This window comes from Suncus etruscus, chromosome 7 (genome assembly GCF_024139225.1).
Source record: "Suncus etruscus isolate mSunEtr1 chromosome 7, mSunEtr1.pri.cur, whole genome shotgun sequence".
Classification (NCBI taxonomy): domain Eukaryota; kingdom Metazoa; phylum Chordata; class Mammalia; order Eulipotyphla; family Soricidae; genus Suncus; species Suncus etruscus.
Genome location: NC_064854.1, coordinates 27535721 through 27555011, shown reverse-complemented (window position 1 = coordinate 27555011; position 19291 = coordinate 27535721). Strand labels below are relative to the sequence as shown.

Below are 19291 nucleotides of genomic sequence, written 5' to 3'. Positions count from 1 at the left end.
TTTTTTTTTTTAAATGCCCCATTTTTTGGGGGGAGATAAAATTTCATTGGTTGCTATCAGGTTTATTTAAACTGGTTCAAAAAAGAAAAACCACCACCATTTAGGGATGTGTCCTTAATAAGTTTTATGAAATTCAGGGGGAAATAAATCAACTGCAAAGCCTTATAGAAAGGAACAATTTTCTACCGAAAGCCAAGCAGAGGTCAGAGGGAGGGAGGAAGGGTGCCGAGAAGAGTCAACTGGGCTTGTGAATTCCTTGGAGCTAAGGTCAGCCCTGTCCAGGAGAAACATTTCTTATTGCCTTAAATTAATCTAGAATAAAAATTTGGTGGCACTGCCCAGATTTAGAGCTACCTCCAGGAACCTCCTTCTATGAGAGCTGTAACAACAGCTAGCTTAGTTTGGCATATTTTTGAATTCTAAAAACCTGGAGTCATGGAGTGTGTGTGTGTGTGTGTGTCTATGTGTAAGGTGTGTGTTTGTAAGGGGTCTATATATGCTGCATTTTATTTTGCATAGTATTACGTGCGTTGAGATGCCTTGCTCCACTGTGGCTATGTACAGTTCATTTTTCATAATTCCATTTTATTTTATTATGATTATGATTATTATTTTTGGATTTTGGGCCACACCCGGTGACGCTTAGGGGTAACTCCTGGCTATGTGCTCAGAAATCGCTCCTGGCTTGGGGGGACTATATGGGACACTGGGGGATCGAACCACAGTCCATCCTAGGTTAGCGCTTGCATGGCAAGCGCCCTACCACTGGTGTCACCAATCCAGCCCCAGATATTTGTAATTCCATTTTAAGACTCCCTCCCAATGTAATCACCCATTCTCTTAAATGAACAAGTGGTGTGTCTCAGAGGTTTCGAGATTACCAAAAATAAATAACTAACCCCCCCAAATTACACCACCCCCACCCCCCAAAAATATCCTCTTCCTGGAGCACGAGATTTAAGAGAAGCACTGTGCCTCTCCTGCAGTCGTGTTTTGCTCTACTGGGGCACACAGACTTGCCATCCCGAACGCTTGGCGTTCTTTGGGATGCAACACTTTAAGAAGGGTCATTTCGAACCCTCGACTGTGTCCTCTTGATTGGCCCATAAGCACAGTGTAGAACAACTGGGAGGCTCTGACCTCGTTTCGGGCCTCCACGTCGCAGGCGGTTGCGGCCACGGTGAGCGCGGCCTTGCTCTGCACCACGGTGTTGGCTGAGCGCAGCGGCTGCAGCAGCGCCAGCATGACGCCACGGCTCTGGATGGTGGAGCGCAGTGGCTCCTGCATGGCCATGTTGGTCAGCACCGTGGCGGTGTTGGCCACCGCCCCGTCTCGTTTGCTCCACAGGATGGTTATTAAGGGGTCGATGCCATCCGCCTCGGCCGCAGCACTAAGAAGGGAAGAAGAAACACCTTCATTCATTCCAATTCTAGAACTGCTCTTTGGGGAGCCTGCCTTGGCTTGAAAGCCAAATGAGTACTTAACTACAGTTTTAGAAAAAAATTTAACAGGCCGTGAACTCCAGAGTGAGCCAATCAGGGTTTAAATAGAATCTGGGAGGGTGGCATGTAAAAATGCATTTTTTTTTTTAAAAATCCTCTCTGATGTCCACAGCTTTGGGTCACTTTAAAAAATTTGTTTTTCTTTCCCTCCCTCCATTCTTCCCTCCTTTCTTTCCTTTCTCTCTTCTTCCTCCTTCCCATCCTTCCTAGGTCCTTCCTTCCTAGGTCCTTCCTTCCTTCCTAGGTCCTTCCTTCCTAGGTCCTTCCTTCCTTCCTTCCTTCCTAGGTCCTTCCTTCCTTCCTAGGTCCTTCCTTCCTTCCTAGGTCCTTCCTTCCTAGGTCCTTCCTTCCTTCCTTCCTTCCTTCCTTCCTAGGTCCTTCCTTCCTTCCTAGGTCCTTCCTTCCTTCCTTCCTAGGTCCTTCCTTCCTTCCTAGGTCCTTCCTTCCTTCCTTCCTTCCTTCCTTCCTAGGTCCTTCCTTCCTTCCTTCCTAGGTCCTTTCTTCCTTCCTTCCTAGGTCCTTCCTTCCTTCCTTCCTAGGTCCTTCCTTCCTTCCTTCCTTCCTTCCTAGGTCCTTCCTTCCTTCCTTCCTAGGTCCTTCCTTCCTTCCTTCCTTCCTTCCTTCCTTCCTTCCTTCCTAGGTCCGTCCTTCCTTCCTTCCTTCCTAGGTCCTTCCTTCCTTCCTTCCTTCCTTCCTTCCTTCCTTCCTAGGTCCGTCCTTCCTTCCTTCCTTCCTTCCTAGGTCCGTCCTTCCTTCCTTCCTTCCTTCCTTCCTTCCTTCCTTCCTAGGTCCGTCCTTCCTTCCTTTCTTCCTTCCTAGGTTCGTCCTTCCTTCCTTCCTTCCTTCCTAGGTCCTTCCTTCCTTCCTTCCTTCCTTCCTTCCTTCCTAGGTCCGTCCTTCCTTCCTTCCTAGGTCCGTCCTTCCTTCCTTCCTTCCTTCCTAGGTCCGTCCTTCCTTCCTTCCTTCCTTCCTAGGTCCGTCCTTCCTTCCTTCCTTCCTTCCTAGGTCCGTCCTTCCTTCCTTCCTTCCTTCCTAGGTCCTTCCTTCCTTCCTTCCTTCCTTCCTTCCTAGGTCCGTCCTTCCTTCCTTCCTTCCTAGGTCCGTCCGTCCTTCCTTCCTTCCTTCCTTCCTTCCTTCCTAGGTCCGTCCGTCCTTCCTTCCTTCCTTCCTTCCTTCCTTCCTTCCTAGGTCCGTCCTTCCTTCCTTCCTTCCTTCCTTCCTTCCTAGGTCCGTCCTTCCTTCCTTCCTTCCTTCCTTCCTTCCTTCCTTCCTTCCTTCCTTCCTTCCTTCCTTCCTTCCTAGGTCCGTCCTTCCTTCCTTCCTAGGTCCTTCCTTCCTTCCTTCCTAGGTCCTTCCTTCCTTCCTTCCTTCCTCCTTCCTTCCTCCTTCCTTCCTTCCTTCCTTCCTTCTTCCTCCTTCCTTCCTTCTTTCCTTCCTTCTTCCTCCTTCCTTCCTTCCCTTCCCTCCCTCTTTTTCTTTCTTTCTTTCGTTCTTTCTTTCTTTCTTTCTTTCTTTCTTTCTTTCTTTCTTTCTTTCTTTCTTTCTTTCTTTCTTTCTTTCTTTCTTTCTTTCTTTCTTCTCTCTCTCTTTCTTTTTTCTCTCTCTCTTTCTCTCTTTCTCCCTCCCTCCCTCCTTCCCTCCCTCCATTCCTTCCTTCCTTCCTTCCTTCCTTCCTTCCTTCCTTCCTTCCTTCCTTCCTTCCTTCCTTCCTTCCTTCCTTCCTTCCTTCCTTCCTTCTTCCTTTCTTTCTTTCATTAATTCTTTCTTTCCGTTTCCCAAGCCTCTTGGTCACTTTATAAAGGAAAAAAATTATGAGTGGCTCCTTGTTATAAACTCTTCTGCAGCTTGGGGATCATTCCAAGACCAGGACCTTCTACTCGAGAAATTCTGTTAAAATATTCCTAACCAGTAAGAAATCAAAATTATGAATGAGTTTCATAGTTTCATGGGAACCCCTAACTAAAGTTAAAAAAGCTAGTCCATCTTTCTTTTTTTCAAACTAGGTGGCTGAATAATGCACGCCTGAGCATTATTTTAAACCAGCAAATTATTCTGGAGGCGAATATTGCTTTTACAAATGAAACATTAAGGAGCCAAGGTCATGATATTGACATCAATAATGTAGTAATGTAGACATATTCAGTTGCTAACTTTCTTGTATGAGAATGTGATAAATTAAATATTAATATAAATGTTATATTTGCATTTTTTCTTTTAGAAAGCCTACTCTTTTCAGAATACCATGTGTTCTAAAACTCTTGCTTTGTAATCACTTAAAAACTTAAAACAAAAAAATGTTTCAAAGATCACTTTACCAATAGAGGATGATTTAATTATGCTCTGTAATGGAGCCTCTTGCGGAACTGCTTCAAGGAAAAGATGTTTTAAGCAATATAATAAATAGAACATCCTGGTTTTAAAGGAAAACCTCAAATGTAAATCCATTTAAATCTATCATGGTAACTAAGGTAATCGAGACAGTAAAAAATAACATGACTCCTAACATTTCCACCTCTTTTTATTTAGGATCATATTAATAACCCAAAGTGAAAGCAGCCATCGGGCTATTGGATTTAGCCCATCTCTCTGAACTCTGACGAATTAGATTGAACTGAATACTGTCACTTCAATTTGCTGATTGTGTAGGAAAACTGCCAACCTCAAGAACAGAAGTTGTCACAAGGGCCCATTAGGGGCCAGAGAACAACAAAACCTCCACCCAGAGACTGGTAATTCTAGAAGAAAGGATGCTGCTAATGGGCTGAGGTATGGATCAGTTCTGGATGAGATGGACCAGCAGGACCTGGGCAGGAAGCTTGGACTCGAGAGACCTCTCTCAGATGCTGTTAACCTTGGTGGCATTCCCCAGAACTGGCTTATAAAAATCCATATGGAAATCCTGGGAGACTAGACCAAGCAGATTTGGCAACAAGTTCTGCCTGGCCAATATGCCAGTCCCCTCTGTACACCAACTCTTCTTGTGGCTCCTTCCATTTTTAACTCTGAAGGTATTTCCCCTTAAAATCAAAATTTGATTTGATGCCATATAAGCAAAATTTTAAACAAATACTAATTTGTATGTGGGAAGGAAAACTTTGCCTCTTAACTGTACTATTCTGGGGACCTGCCCTTACTTTATTTTCCTGGGGTAGAGGGTAAAATAAAGACTCTTCAAGTAGTTTTACTGTTCAGTAAGGAGCCTCCCCAAGATACTCAGAGCCTCCTGGGATGCTTTGGAGGATGATCATCCAGGCATAGTAGTGCCAGGAATCACACAAGAGTAATACCTGGTCCTAGGATACAATTTGGGGCCTCCTTCATGCTAGATAAGGAGCTATCTTCTTCATCCCAGTAATTTCTCTCTTAATTCTATTTTTCATTATATAGAATAGTTCTTTGATTTTATGAATAAGGCAAAAATTAAATGCTCTAACAAAATTACTTTGGATTTTTATTTAGAGTTGGAAACATTGAATTTCTCTTGATTTTGTTGTTTCATTTTGAGGCCACACACAGTGATGCTTAGGAGTTAACTCCTGGATCTGTGTTCAAAGATCACTGCTGGCAGGTTCAGGGGATTATATGGGCTTCCCAGGATCAAACATGGGTTGGCTGTATGCAAGGCAAGACCTGTATCCATTGTTCTCTTTCTGGCCCCAAACATTGAATTTCTTTATGTAACCACCACCAAGAGTTTGAAACCTCAAACCTTTTTCAAAGGCACTTTTTTCTCCTTTGACTTATTTATCAGGCACTTAAAGCCAGCAATCCCTTAAGCCAAATACTTGATAGATTTTAATCTTTATAAACATGACTTGGCTAAAATGAAGGATTTCTTTGACACCTTATGGTTTTATTTTACTTCGACTACTTTCTTTTAAAAATTACTTTCACTTTGTAGGAGTCACTCTCAGCAATGTTCAGGGGTCCTTGGGGGCTACTCCCAGTCATGGTTGACATGGCTGACATGGTTGACCTGGCTGACAATGATCACTTTGGGGGGGTCAAAGAGGGCATACCCAGTTATGCTCAGGGCTTACTCTGGCTCTACACTTAAAGAGATTACTCTTGGCAGGGTCAGTGGACCATGTGAGGTGTTGGGGATCGAACCTGGGTATGAGGTGTGCAAGGCAAACAAATGCCTTACCTGCTGTGCTATTGCTCTGGCCTCCAATATTTGGCACCATCTTGAGCAAGAAGGACAAAGTAAGAACAAAAGTGTATCAACAGGGTCTGTGTCAGAAGCTACAGGCCTGGAGATTCTCATAGCCTTGGTCTTTTTATGTACCAAAAGAACTTGTTTTTTTCTTCTTTCTTCTTTATAGAGAAAGATATTTTTAAATAGACAGAGCACTGTGCTTTATCGTTTAAGCTTCTTTTTATTAAAAACAAACCAAACCTGGGGCTGGAGCGATAACATAGCAGGTAGGGCATTTACCTTGCAGGCAGCTGACTCAAGTTCGATCTATCCTATATGGTTTCCTGAGTCTGCCAGAGTTAATTTCTGAGTTCAGAGCTAGGAGTAACCCTAAGCACTGCTGAGTATTATCCAAATAACAAAAACAAACAAACAAAAAGAAACAAAGACAAAAAACACTGGCCTAGAGATACAGGATTTTCATCACTTTTGCCCCTGCTCATAGCCTCTTTCTGCCAGGAATTGCTTCTTCCCTTTTCCTTCACAAGGCGAACAGGGCCTGAGTTCATACTCACTTTTTACCTCCACTCTTTTCTTTGCTCTTTATGGGAAGACTATGGAGTATACCTGGCTCTTAAAAACACAAGTTCGAGGGGTCAAAGCAGTGGTGCAAGCGGTAGGGCATTTGCCTTGCATGTGCTGACCTAGGACAGACTGCAGTTCAATCCCCAGGCATCCCATATGATCCCCCAAGCCAGGAGCGATTTCTGAGCATATAGCCAGGAGTTACCCCTGAGCGTCACCAGTTGTAGTCCCCCAAAAAACCAAAACAACGACAAAAACAAACAAACAAACTAACAAAAAACACGAGTTCTAGATACACAGCCCCCTGTATAGAGCTTTCTTCCTTTGTTCTGGAGTCACACCCAGTAGTGCTCAGGGCTTACTTCTGGCTCTGTGCTCAGTGGTCACTCCTGGCGGGTCTCAGTGGGCCATATGTGGGGCCATGAAATCTGTGTAAGTCATGTGCAAGGCCAGGACTTTGCTCCCTGTCATCTTTCTAGCTCCGGACCACATTTTTATGAAACTAGTGTGAGAAGAGAAATCAGACAGGCAAAGCCCAGATTTCACTGAAATTGCATCATCTACATACACTTCTGCCCATAATTTTTAAGTACAGCTCTGTTTACATATAAAAAGCACAAGCAGGATTAAATTATTATGGTGGAAAAACATCCAAGTTATTCTTATCTCAAAAAAAAAATAATTTGAATTAGAGACATAGATGGCAGAATTTGTAGTTTTCCTTTAAGAAATGCATTAAAGTGATGTCTTTCAAACCCCAGACATTTTGTTTTGTTTTCTTTTCCCATGTTAAAGCCGAAACCTGTCATCTTTTGAAAAACACAATTCTATGCCCTTAGATCTTATGGCATTATCCAAATAAATGGGACAGTAGTCAGCCAGCTCTGTTAAAAATTCAAAATTGGAGGGCCATATGTCATCACAGTGATCTGAAAATATTTTCTGATATTTACTCTCATTAGCCTCCATCCAGTTGGAGTTAAATCAAGTAAGAGTTTAATATGTAAATTTCAAAGGAAACGAAGTAAAACATCTGTTTATAGCGTTTGATATATGTAAATTGAAGTCGAGTTTGACATGTCATATGTATCCAATTTATGACTGAGCCCTTCTATTTGCCTCCTCCGGAGTCTTCAGATCTCTTTTTCTCCGTCTTTCCCAGCAAAGCCAACACAACATTGTCTTCTTGTGATGATTTGTTAGCTTTCCTAACTGGTCTCTCTTGTCCCCTTCCTAATTTTTTCTTTTCTTACAGATAAAATGGACTTTAAAACTAAGTGGAATCCTATTTCTTCCCTACTTAAAACTTTGACCATTTCTCACAGCTTGAATGAATGAAGTTCCAAAGTCTTCACCTGATCTCAAGGCCCTGTGGGAAGTGGCCCTCCCTCTATCATCAGCACCATGACCCCTGCTACTTCCTTCCTACTTCTCTGGATTCCAGGCTTCTCTGTGATCAGCAATAAGAAAGGTCAACTCCTCGTCGGGTACCCAGTTCTTGTTCCCCTTTCTGCTGTACCCTTCCCCTGGGAAAATTTATATTTTGACTTTCAAATTTTCTCTCCCTCACAATTTTCTTTTCCTCAAGAAAGAGATCCCAAACTAGTTAGGTCTTTTCTGCTTTTTTTTTTTTTTTTATAAGCTCCTGTTTTGCTCCTGTTTTTTTTTTTTTTTGCTCCTGTTTGCTAAAAAATGTGATTGGTTTGGGGGCGCAGGGGTCAAGGTACTGAACTTACACAGAGCCAACTCTGTGGCTCCCCTAGGCATTGCCAAAAGTGACTTTTGAGCACAAATCCAAAAGTAAGCCCTTAGCATTTCCCAGTGTGACCCCCAAACAAATGGATGTGTTCACATATCCATATAAAACGGGACAGAAATATTATTTTATACCACTTATAAGAAAAAAATATTCAACACGATCATTTTTCCTGCAGTCCCCAAGTTCTCAATGAGGCAGCACTAAGAGCACAAAGCTGAAGAACATGGGGAAGGAGAAACCTACCAGCACAAGGTCAACTCACAGCTTTTGGACCCTTTCCTGTCAGATACTTTAGCATTTTCATTTCATTCACCCCATATACTCCCCTCTGAGGAACCACTAATGGGCCCTGAACCCTTGCTTCACTATTGCTTCTTCTTGGTCATCATGTACATCACCACCCCCTGCCTGCTTATTATTCCATCTTAGGGCTGTGTCTACAGCTGTTACCTCCTCTCAAATGCAGCACTTTGAATCCAGTTCCTATCCCCAGAGGTGAACTCTGTGGGATGACTTCCACGTGTCAGACAGAGCCTCTGAGGCATGAGTAGAATACAACAGATGAGGAAGAAGAAGGTCCAAGCCACAGTAGGGCCTGAAAATCAATTGGCAATAGATAGTGTGACCAACTTGGAAATTCTGGTGGCTCAAGTTAACTTTTGGCTTCTTATATAACACGAATATTCTGTGAAGGGGCACTGAGACTAAAACAAATGGCGGAAGGAGCGGTGCTGATACCTGCTAGAAACATATGAGAGAAGTGAAAAGGCAACAAAGCCAGATCCAAGGTTCCATGTCTCATGAACTCTCATCCTGAGACTGGGTGTCTTTGCTCCCATTCATTTTCTTTACCTCTTCATCCTGAGGCAGGAAAACCAAATCCTCATTTGTCTCCATTACAGCCCACTCAGTGTGAGAGTGAGGAGGGATATGAAGATGGAGGCCCTGCAGATAATCCACTTCCACTTACTCAATGAAGAAAAAAGTAAATTTGTGCTTAGGGTAGGCACAGATAAGGGGAGCAGGGCTCCCAGCAGCAACAGTTAGATTTGTGGGGACCCGACCCCTTCCTAAGCTATTCTAAAATTAATTTGGAGGGGGGTTGTTTTTTGTTTTTGTTTATTTGGTTTGGGTTTTTGTTTGTTTGTTTGTTTTGGTTTTTTTTTTTGGTTTTTGGGCCATACCCAATGACACTCAGAGGTTACTCCTGGCTATGCACTCAGAAATCGCTCCTGGCTTGGACCATCTGAGATGCTGGGGGATGGAACCTTGGTTCATACTAGGTCAGCATGTACTTCTTGCACCACTGCTTCAGCCCCAAGATCAATTGTATTTTAATTGACTGGAGCCAGCAAGGTGAATGATAAAGAAAGCCCTTTCAGGGTGAAGAATGAGGGAGGGAAGAGTAGCCAACTTGATTTGAATTTGTAAGAAGGGGAAGGCCCCAACAAAAATGAGGTGCCTGCAAAGCTTTTTCAATCCATGTCCCTCATATTTAGGTGGGCCTATGCAAACAATAATTGCCACTCTAACACCGTTTTTACTGTGCTCCTTTGACTCTAATCCTTAAGGGAAACAAACCACTTAAACTTTTGAGGTTAACTTAAACTAATATGCATGTGCATGGAAATATAAAAAACTACTTTGCCTTCAATGTTTAAGGAGTTACATAAATGTTATGTCTTTAGATTGCTTTGTGTGCTAAGAAATATGTACTACAATCTGGGCACTTGAGGGACAAAGTAATTGTACATGGGTTCTGTTTTATTTTTCTTAATGTTCTTTGGCTGAAAATTCAAAGTTAAGATATCAGCAATAAGACTACTGAGAATTCTGTTTATGGCTGATTGTCCTTCCACTGTAACTTTACCTTGCCCTCTTTCTTTGCATCTTTGTTCTCATAATTAAAAATAAAAAATTTAAAAAAATGAGGTGCCTGCCTTTGTCACCTCTCACAGTTGCTCATAAAATCTACAAATGCCTTCCTTCTCTTAGGCACTACTTCTCTGATTATGCAGTGAAATAAATTTGTCCAGAATTAACTGTGTAAAAGCTTTTACTTCAGACAATTTTGGGTCACTAGATCCTTTTCCCATATCAAGGGATGACTCTGGGGAACTCTCCAGGACTCTGTATGTCTAGTTATTTATTCAGATATTGTCCTAATTTTTTTAGGGAGGATCGGTCTTTCAAGCAGTTCCAGAGTGTACCAAGGCTGCTCCTGGCATTACTCAGTCTGGGTACTACTCAGGGCCAGCAGTGCTGGGGTGCTGGTGTAGGGGGCCTCTTAGGTAAGGGATCAAGCCCAAGGACTCCCCACACCACTGTGTGGAACTCTGTCCCCTGCTCCTTTGCTGCAGTTGTTGTCAGGGGCTGATGTGGCTGTCACCAGAGTTCAGGGCACACCTTTGTGATGTTATGTTGTAGTCTGCAGATTCTGCTAGCGGCACATCTGCAAAGGCTGGTTGCACAGATCCAGGGTGACCTTGGGACACAAGGAAATATGTTTGACAGAGCCCACATACAGGGCACTATGAGCAGCTCGATAAAGCAGATGGTGCTATTGGCAATCAGAACCTTGTTTGTTAACAGTGATTACAACCATTCCCACCAGCATGACTTCTCATCTGTCTCAGAGGTATGCCACTAGGAGGACACGGGCAGCAGGCATGCTGCAGGTGGTCAGGCTGGGCACTTGCCCTGCTACACTTGTGCTGGCTCTTACATAGGTAAGGAGTGGAATTGGCTGTTAAGATGAACAAGTCTCCAGGCTACCCTAGCCAGAGTTAGGATCTTGCCAACAAGATTCCAACTCCTGTTTCAGCCATTTCTTTTAGTTTGGTTTCATTTTGTTTTGGGCCACAGTTGGTGGCACTCAGGGTTTACTTCTTGCTCTGTGCTTTTGGTTCAGTCGTGGTAGGGATTGGAGTGATATGTAATGATAGGGATCAAGCCTAGGTTGGCCGGCTATGTGCAAGGCAGCAGCCTTTTTGCTGTGCTATTGCTCTGACACGCCAATCACTTTTATAATAACAGTGATCTCCAGATCGAGTGTGTTTGGAAACTAGATCCACTTTTGAGCCACAACTGTGATTCCTCGGCCACAGTACCCACAGCCGCAGAAGCTGTGACATGTATCCCTCTAGAGAACTTCAGGGCTGACAACAGGAGTCGAGAAAATATTTTTTCCTTTTTGGTTTTTGGGCCATACCCAACAAGTACTAGTGTTTACTCCTGGCTCTGCACTCAGAAATTACTCAGGGTACCATATGAATGCTGGAGATTGAACCCAGTTTGGCCATGTGCAAGGCAAATGCCCTACCAGCTGTGCTATCACTACAGCATCCAGGACATTCTTTTTTTAATATCATTGATAGAGACTTATCAGCAGTAAAGATGATGCAATGGAGCTCAGGCAAATACATGAAACGGAGCTTATAAGTGATATGCCTTGGGAGCACATGCTCAAATTTCTGCCTCCTGTCACAAAATGAAGAAAATGCAGAAGTACTAGCTTGTTGCTGTTGTTTTTTAAGGTCTGTGCCATCTAACTGTTTCTACCCCTCTAAGGTGCAGATGTGACTAGAGACTTCTGGAATGAGTTCCAGGATGCTGTTGCTATCAGGATTTCTCCTACCTGCTTTTTGTAGTGCTGGCTAACTCAGCAGAGCCTTACTCAACACGCAGTGGTTGGTTATGAATCTCAAAGAAATCAGACTTCTTTCTCTTACATGACATGCATTTACTTTGGCTGATCTGTTCAGCCACTCTGACACATGTCACTCCTCTGTTTACATAGTGGGGAACAGCCAGTCTTCAGTAAGCTGCTCTTTGGAGAGAAGAACTGTCTCCATGTGTACAGGATCGACTTTATCTCCTGATAAAGTAGGAATAATGGTTGATGTGTTCCAGTATTACAAAATGAATGGCATTTTCAGGTGTTCAGATGTTTCTTTATCCATCTATAAATTTTCCTAAAGTTTGAAGAGAGATATGTATTGCTGATTTTTCTTGACCCAATAAAGAGGCTGATGAATATTGTGGAGTGAAAAGACAAGTCAAACCCTCATACAGGCACCTCTTCCGTGCTCTGCCTGTTTGAGGAACTCTGGGATCTCCCCATCACCCTTTCCCCATTCTTGATGGGATGCCGGCTTTGTGGCTTTTACTTAATCAGCACTGTTATCACCTCTAAAACCCCCTTTCTAAACTCATTCATGAGTTGTCTCCCATGCATGCTAAAAAGTCTCAGAAAAGTAGGTTTCAGGGGAAACTTTTATTCCCTATCTACAAGCTAGAGCAATGCCCTACTTAGCACAGGAAGCACACCCAAGAGTGAAATAATGGCCAACACAACCAAGATTCAAAGGAATGAATGATTTAATCTTGGCCATGAAATAAGCATAGTGATAAAGACTGGCCCATCTGAGTTTCATGCCAGTGCTTTAGAACAGGAGGAATTCCTTAGAGGATACCCTATCCCCACCCCCACCCCAGAGAATCTAGGACTGATTCACTCTTTTGCTTTATAAAAGAGAAAATGTATGCAGCAAGTAGGGTGTTTGCCTTGCACTCGGCCAACCTGGGTTTGATCCCAGCATCCATTATGGTTGTCCACCCCCCTCAGCCTACCAGGAGAGATTTCTGAGCACAGAGCCAGGAATAACCCTGAGCACTGCTGGGTATGTCCCAAAAACAATAAGGAAAAGGAAAAGAAAATGTAAAGAAGCTAAAACTTATACACAAACAGCCAACCACCATGGGATTGAAATCATGTTTTTTCTTAGTTCATTACCGTTTTACAACTCTGTCTCTTGAGCTTAAGAAAGTATGGCCTTTTCTGGTAAGCATTAAAATACAAAACAAACAAAAACCCAAGCCAGGCTGTTTAGTGCTGTATCATTCCTCAGGGAATAATTGAAGGCACGAATTACACTTCCAGAATGTTCAGTGGGAAATTCTTATAACCATTGGATATTCTCCTTTCTTAATCTTATTCTTTCCATGGAAGAGGGAAAAAGCCTTGGAGGAAAAGATGGGAAGTGGGTAAGAAGGAGAGCAGAAAGGGAAAAGGAGAAGGAAATGATGAAAGCTCATTCTTCCAAAGGTCAGTCTGGACTGTAGACACGGAAAGTTCCAGAAGAATAAAGATACATTTTGGTTGTTCGATTTGGGAGAAGACCAGAGTCAAGGAGTCCCTGAAGAGGAGGCTGAGGAAAGCTGCAAGACTGGCTGGAGATCAAGAGCTTCAACTCCTAGAACGCCCAGGAGATGTGTCTACAGGTTCATTTCCTGCAATTTTAATTTTCTGGGTCAACTATGGTTCCAACATCTCACCTATCATGTTTTAAGAGACCACATTCACATAATTTTTATTACAGTATGTGATTATAATGGCTATTAACCCTTCCTGTTACTAACACATAAAATGTAATCAGGGATAAGTAGAGGGGGAAAAACAATCTGTGATGTTTGATATAGTTTTTTTTTGTGTGTGTGTGTTCAACATTAACTTTTATTGTTTGTTTATTTTGATTTTTTAATATAATTTTTATTTTGATCATAGTGGCTTACATATTGTTGACAATAATATTTTAGGTACATATTTACATAAAGTCAGGGGGGATTCCCATCACCAAATTGTCCTCCCTACACCTCCGTTTTTGTCCTACCTCCCATATCCTCTTCCCTCACCCCCAGTGCTGCTAGAATATGTGATCCCCTCTGTATCTAGCCTACTACTTAGTAGTCTTACACCTGTTTGGTCTTGGTGCCTCCCTTATTTTCCCCTCTAACTGGGAGGCAGGACTAGCTAGTTCAAGTTGTGTGGTTTTGTTTGAAGAAGAGAAAAATAATAAACTGGGGTAAGAGACAATTGTAATGGAATGGGGCTTCTGGAAGCACAAAGAAAGACGCTATCCTAGGTGCCATCCTAGGTTCAGTGCAAAGACCAAGATCACCAACCACAGAAGATAGATTAAAATGACACTGAGGGAACAGAACTTCTAGAACCACAAAGACTGACTGCATCATAAGTCCCACCCCTGGATCTGTGCAGATACTGAGATCTCTAGATACAGAGGTATGATTGTATCACCCAGGACAGAGCAGAAGTCTCCCAAACACCACAAAAGCACCACCGGGAGAGTAACTGATCCTGAACAGAGTCTATAGTTAATCCCATGACAATATACTCCAAGGACAGAGAAACCCCATATCTCTTAGGCCAAGTGAATTCCTTTTCGAATGACCCCAATATTTACTGTGCCAGGGCAGGAGGGAAAAAAAAAACAAAAAGCACAAAACCTTGGTTATTTTTTATATATTATTTTTTTATCTTCATTTATTACTATCATTATTATTTTTATTTACCTATCTATTTTTGGTCGATTTCTCTGTTTGGGTGTGATTATTGAAGTTGTTGTCCCCAGTTATACTTATTTTTTTCTCTTCCTTTCTTTTCTTTCTTTATGTACTATGCCATGTTTCTTATTTCAAGACCATGGCGTTGTTTATTTTATTTTATTTTTTTTTGTGGTGCTTATCGTTATTGTTGGAGTCCTCACTGGATATTTGACACTTCTTTTTGTACTGGTGGAGGGTTTCACCTTCTTTTTCTCCTTCGTCTCTCAAATCGATGATGAGAGCCTCTAGAAGGATTCCGCCCATTTTCGGTGTATTAGACTCTTGATATAGTTTTTAAATCAAAACTGTAGGATCTTAGAGTGTATTCCTATTAAGAGAGTGACTTGTCTACACCAGGCTGCTCTGGTGTGTGTGTGTGTGTGTGTGTGTGTGTGTGTGTGTGTGTGCCCACCTCCATGACCTGAAGCAAGAACTGTGCCTGTCTCATGGCCTGTGAATGCAAGTGGCAGCCATATTTACTACAGGCCAGAAGGGCTGAGAACACTGAGAGTTACATTTGATGTTAAGACTGGAGCTGTAAGCCAATCCCGCATAGGCCAACTTTTTCTCCTCCCTCCCTCTTACTCAAAAATATTTTCCTGTCTCAAATGCTCGGATCATGGGGGAAAATTGCTATTTGCAAATTTGTGGGCATGTACGAAGTTTTCATTTTCAGGCAGTTTCTTAGCTGGTCAACCTCTTTCCAATGCCTCTCACATGTTCACTTGAGTCTTTCTGTTCACTTCTAATCTGAGTAGTAAAAAGCATTTTCAGAGGGAAGAAAATCCTTGTAATAGGATATAAAAAGCTAAGGTTTTAAAGTTTTCAATTTGAGAGAGAGGGAAATCATACCATATAAAGATAACAAGATGGTTTGATAACTACTTCTGAAAATTAGTAACACTAGAAATTAAACCTGAAGGAGTTCCTAATAACTTAAAAACATTAGATTTTGCAAGGTGTGTTTCTGATCTCATTTTAAAAGTTTTAGGAAGAGTTTTCTAATCAAAAACTTTGTAGGGTTTACCTAGTCCCACAATACTGATATTTAATAAAATTCAAAATGATTATGGAAATGGATACAGTATCCATAGACACAAAATGGGATGGGGAACCAACTTATTTTTTCATACCCAGTCTAATGTTTTCTAATGCAGTAAAACCATGTTTGCAAGGACATTCTATCAGGTGAAGAAGAAATCAAGATTCCAAGGGGTAGAAATTATTCACTAGGTAACTCCAGATGGAAAAGTGCAATATTTCTTTCTTTGACCTCAAGGATCTTTATCTATTAACTTCAAACCCTTTTCAAAGTGGAAGACAACATTTTAATTTCTTTGTGTTCTTTTTTTGTTTGTTTGTTTTGTTTTTGGGTCACACCCGGCAGTGCTCAGGGGTTACTCCTGTCTCTACGCTCAGATATCGCTTCTGGTAGGCTCAGGGGACCATATGGGACGCTGGGATTCGAACCACTTTCTGCATAAGAGGCAAACGCCTTACCTCCGTGCTATATCTCTGGCCCCTTTCTTTGTGTTCTTAATATAAATTTCTAAAGTAGTCTTAACACAAAACTAAAATTCCTAAAAGTTAGCTTGATGATCTTGCAGGACATACTGTGAGAATGTAGCATCTTACCACCAAGTGGTACGGAAGAATTTATAAATAAAAGTACTTTTGCTAGTAAATAATATAAAAAAAATCAAACCTAGCATAGTTGCAAAAAGATTTTTAAATTTGTTTTTTAAGGGGCTGGTAAAACAATACAGTGGACAGAGTATTTGCCTTGCATGCAGCCCATCTGGGTTCAACATCCCCAACATTCTCTGAACCTGCTGGGATTTATCTTTAAGCAGAATATGCCCTGACTAATTTTGGGTGTGGCTCCAAAACACACCAAAAAAAAAAAATTGGTGCTGAAGAGATAGTACAGAGCTTGCCTTGCAAGTGGACAAACCAGATTCAATGCTTTGAATCTCATGTGATTCCTTTGAGCATTACCAGGAGTAATTCCTGAGTGCAGAACCACAAGTAATCCCTGAGCATAGCTGGGTGTGGCCCCACCCAAGAAAACAAAAACAAAATTATTTGATTATGCCAAGCACATTATATCACCTTAGGTGGACATGTTAATTAGCATATATTCAGCCAGAAGCATAATGCATGTGTTCAAATATTGTAAAGAATATTAGGCTGCACCCTAATAAAGGAAGAAGGGTTCATGGTTTAGAGCACTGCCTCGAAAATTTATGGTCATGTATTCAAATCCCTGGCACCCCACCCATAGCAAGCACAGCCCTGGCTGCTCCTTTGTGCATGTGTGATCCCTGGAAGCACAAGCAATGTTCAGCCATACCTTTGGCCCCCAGGGCAACCACCACAACTAATAGTCGTGTAAACACCAAAGGCCAAGAAGTACAACCCCCTGGGAGCACCACTCTGTAATGTGTGAGCCTCAACCTAGAGGGGACTTTCCTGTGTGCATATTTGCAGCCATGCAAATATTTGCAGCCACTCCTGGGGGGAGGGGGGCCCACAGCTAAAAATGCCTGAGCCCCACAGGCAGACACGTGTGTGACACCAATGACAGCGACACCAAGGCAGCAGCGGCAATGGAAGAAAGGAGGCAGGGAGAGAAGGAGAAACCGGGGACAAAGACAAACCATCTAATGAGCAGCGATCACTTAGCAGAAGAGTCTGCGCTTGAAGGCCACATAAACATGCGTTCTAGCTCGCCCTGCTTTATTCGTGCTTCAAATGGCTTCTTTAGCTACGCTGCACAGTCTTTCCAAATAAATCCTTATTTCACCAAAATGCAGAGCCATTCTTCCTTCACCTTGTTTGCCCTTCCCCCAACTTCCTACTCCAAGGCCACTGGGGGGCAGTATGAAGACGCAGTTCCTCTCCCAGTTGTCAGAAAAGGAAAAAATAAAAAATCCACCAACCCTTTTCCCAGTGGAAAAATACCCCTTTAACAACAAAGACAATAACTGCACAAGTCTGGCGTTATTAAATCCAACCAATACATCCAGTCTAGAACACGAGTTTGCATTTTTTTTTCAACCAGGAGATTGCATTTTGGCCAATGTTTCTTTAATATAGTATTTCAAGCGACTGGGTTACTTCTAAGTAAATCTGTGCTTATTGGATGGAAAGAGAATGTTGAAATTTATTTTCAGAAGGTGACAATACACACTTCTAGCATCTCCGGGCGTGCAACTCTCCCTTCCCATAGGAGAAGGGAACAACTGAAACTTGCAGTATTTTTTTTTTCTTTTTGGCCCTCTTTGAGAGATTTTTCTTTTATTTCCTCCTTCGAAATGACTCATTCACTGAAAACATTATAGCTTCAAGTGCACAAAAAAGAAATGTAGAGGTTCTAAGGAATATAGCATTAGTCTATATTGAAATCAACAAAATAAATGTTACACATAAATAGGAAATGATAGTGCCTTTGTCCACAATTCTATTTAATAGGGGGGGGATAGGGATGGGGGAGGGAGAGATGTAAAATGCTTTCTGCACCATCAGATTGATTTAACCGTCAATCACTTCAGTGCAGGCCCTTCCCTGTCCATAGTGAACTAAGTGAAATGCTATGAATAAACAAAGCGTTGCCTTTTCTTGAAAAAAAAAAAAAAACTATACAAACGTCGGAATGTAGCTTAATTTTTAAATAGCTTCTCTTCATTTTTCATGCTGTTTTACATGCATCGTGCTTCATGAAAAATTCTGCTAGGCATTAAATTTATTCTGCCAGTGTTTTTCATTTAACAACATGTTTGTGCAGGAAAATACCAGTACTTAGAATACAAGACGAAGAATCATTCCTATGTCATGATATTCAAAGTGCCCGACTCTGGGGGGCATTCTCTCTTCATGGAACCCCTTTGGGAGGGCTTACACACGTCCTCAATTCCTTTGTTGTGGTTGTGACTGAAAGTCACACAATAGCAGCAGGACAATCCCTAAAGACCAAGCCATTTTTACCCAGGAGGTGTGAAGGCCAGAAGGGCCCTGCAATTATTCACCCAAGATAAATATTTTTAGGGCCAGAGACAGAAGGTACTTGCCTGAGGCCACTTGGCTGCCATCATGGCATGATTCCTGGCACTGCAAATGGTTCCCCAAGCACTTCCAGAGGTCACTACTGGGCACAGAGCCAGAAGTAGCTTCTGAACATTACCAGGTATGGCCCCTACCTTCTCCCTGTCCCCCTCTCCTCCCAAAAATACCAACCACTACATATCTGCCAATCATAAACTATCTTGATTTACTGTTATTATAAGAAGTCATAAAGAGATATAAAAATTTAAAAATAAAAAAGTGATGAAGATAAGTAATTGGTCTCTAAGTTACCGGAAAAGAATCACAGCCTTGAATTCAGTCACTGTGAAGGACCAGAGTTGCTATGGTTGAGGTGGGAACAACAAACTGAATTACATATTCTATGTAAAACAACAGGCTAAGAAGGACATAGGTAATAAAGTTCTTACTTTCTATTTGCTTATTTATCGTTTTATTTCCCAAGATAATGACTTATTGGGAGGCATCCAATTAAAAATCACACCACTTTCTAATTTTTCATAATTTAGCAAAATCCCAAATTTAGTTTGTGTTGGCGAAGGGACATGAAACGTACTTCTTGGGTTAAACTGGAAACTCTTAATTCTCATTAAATCCAACAGATGGCGGTGATGGCATAATTGAATAGTTTAACATCGTGTTGTAATTTAAGAAGGCTCTACACCACAGAAAAATCTCTTAGAATACTTCCCCCAGAACTGGGAATAAATAGTGTAAAAATTTGATATGACTAATTGGGTAGAAAAAAACAAGTTGAACATGGCATTCAATTTATGTGAAAACAATATTTTCTATTAAAAAATTAACTACCTTCTCCTT

At 41.8% G+C, this 19291-nt stretch overlaps 1 protein-coding gene across 1 annotated transcript in view; it reads right to left on the bottom strand.

Annotated features, from left to right (window-relative positions):
* The window catches only part of ARMC3 (armadillo repeat containing 3), a 78709-nt gene that overhangs the window by 21867 nt on the left and 37551 nt on the right, over positions 1-19291 (bottom strand). The window contains exon 10 of the mRNA XM_049777535.1: positions 1141-1390. Coding sequence (XP_049633492.1) covers positions 1141-1390 — 250 coding nt within the window. The remainder of the gene's footprint in view (positions 1-1140; positions 1391-19291) is intronic.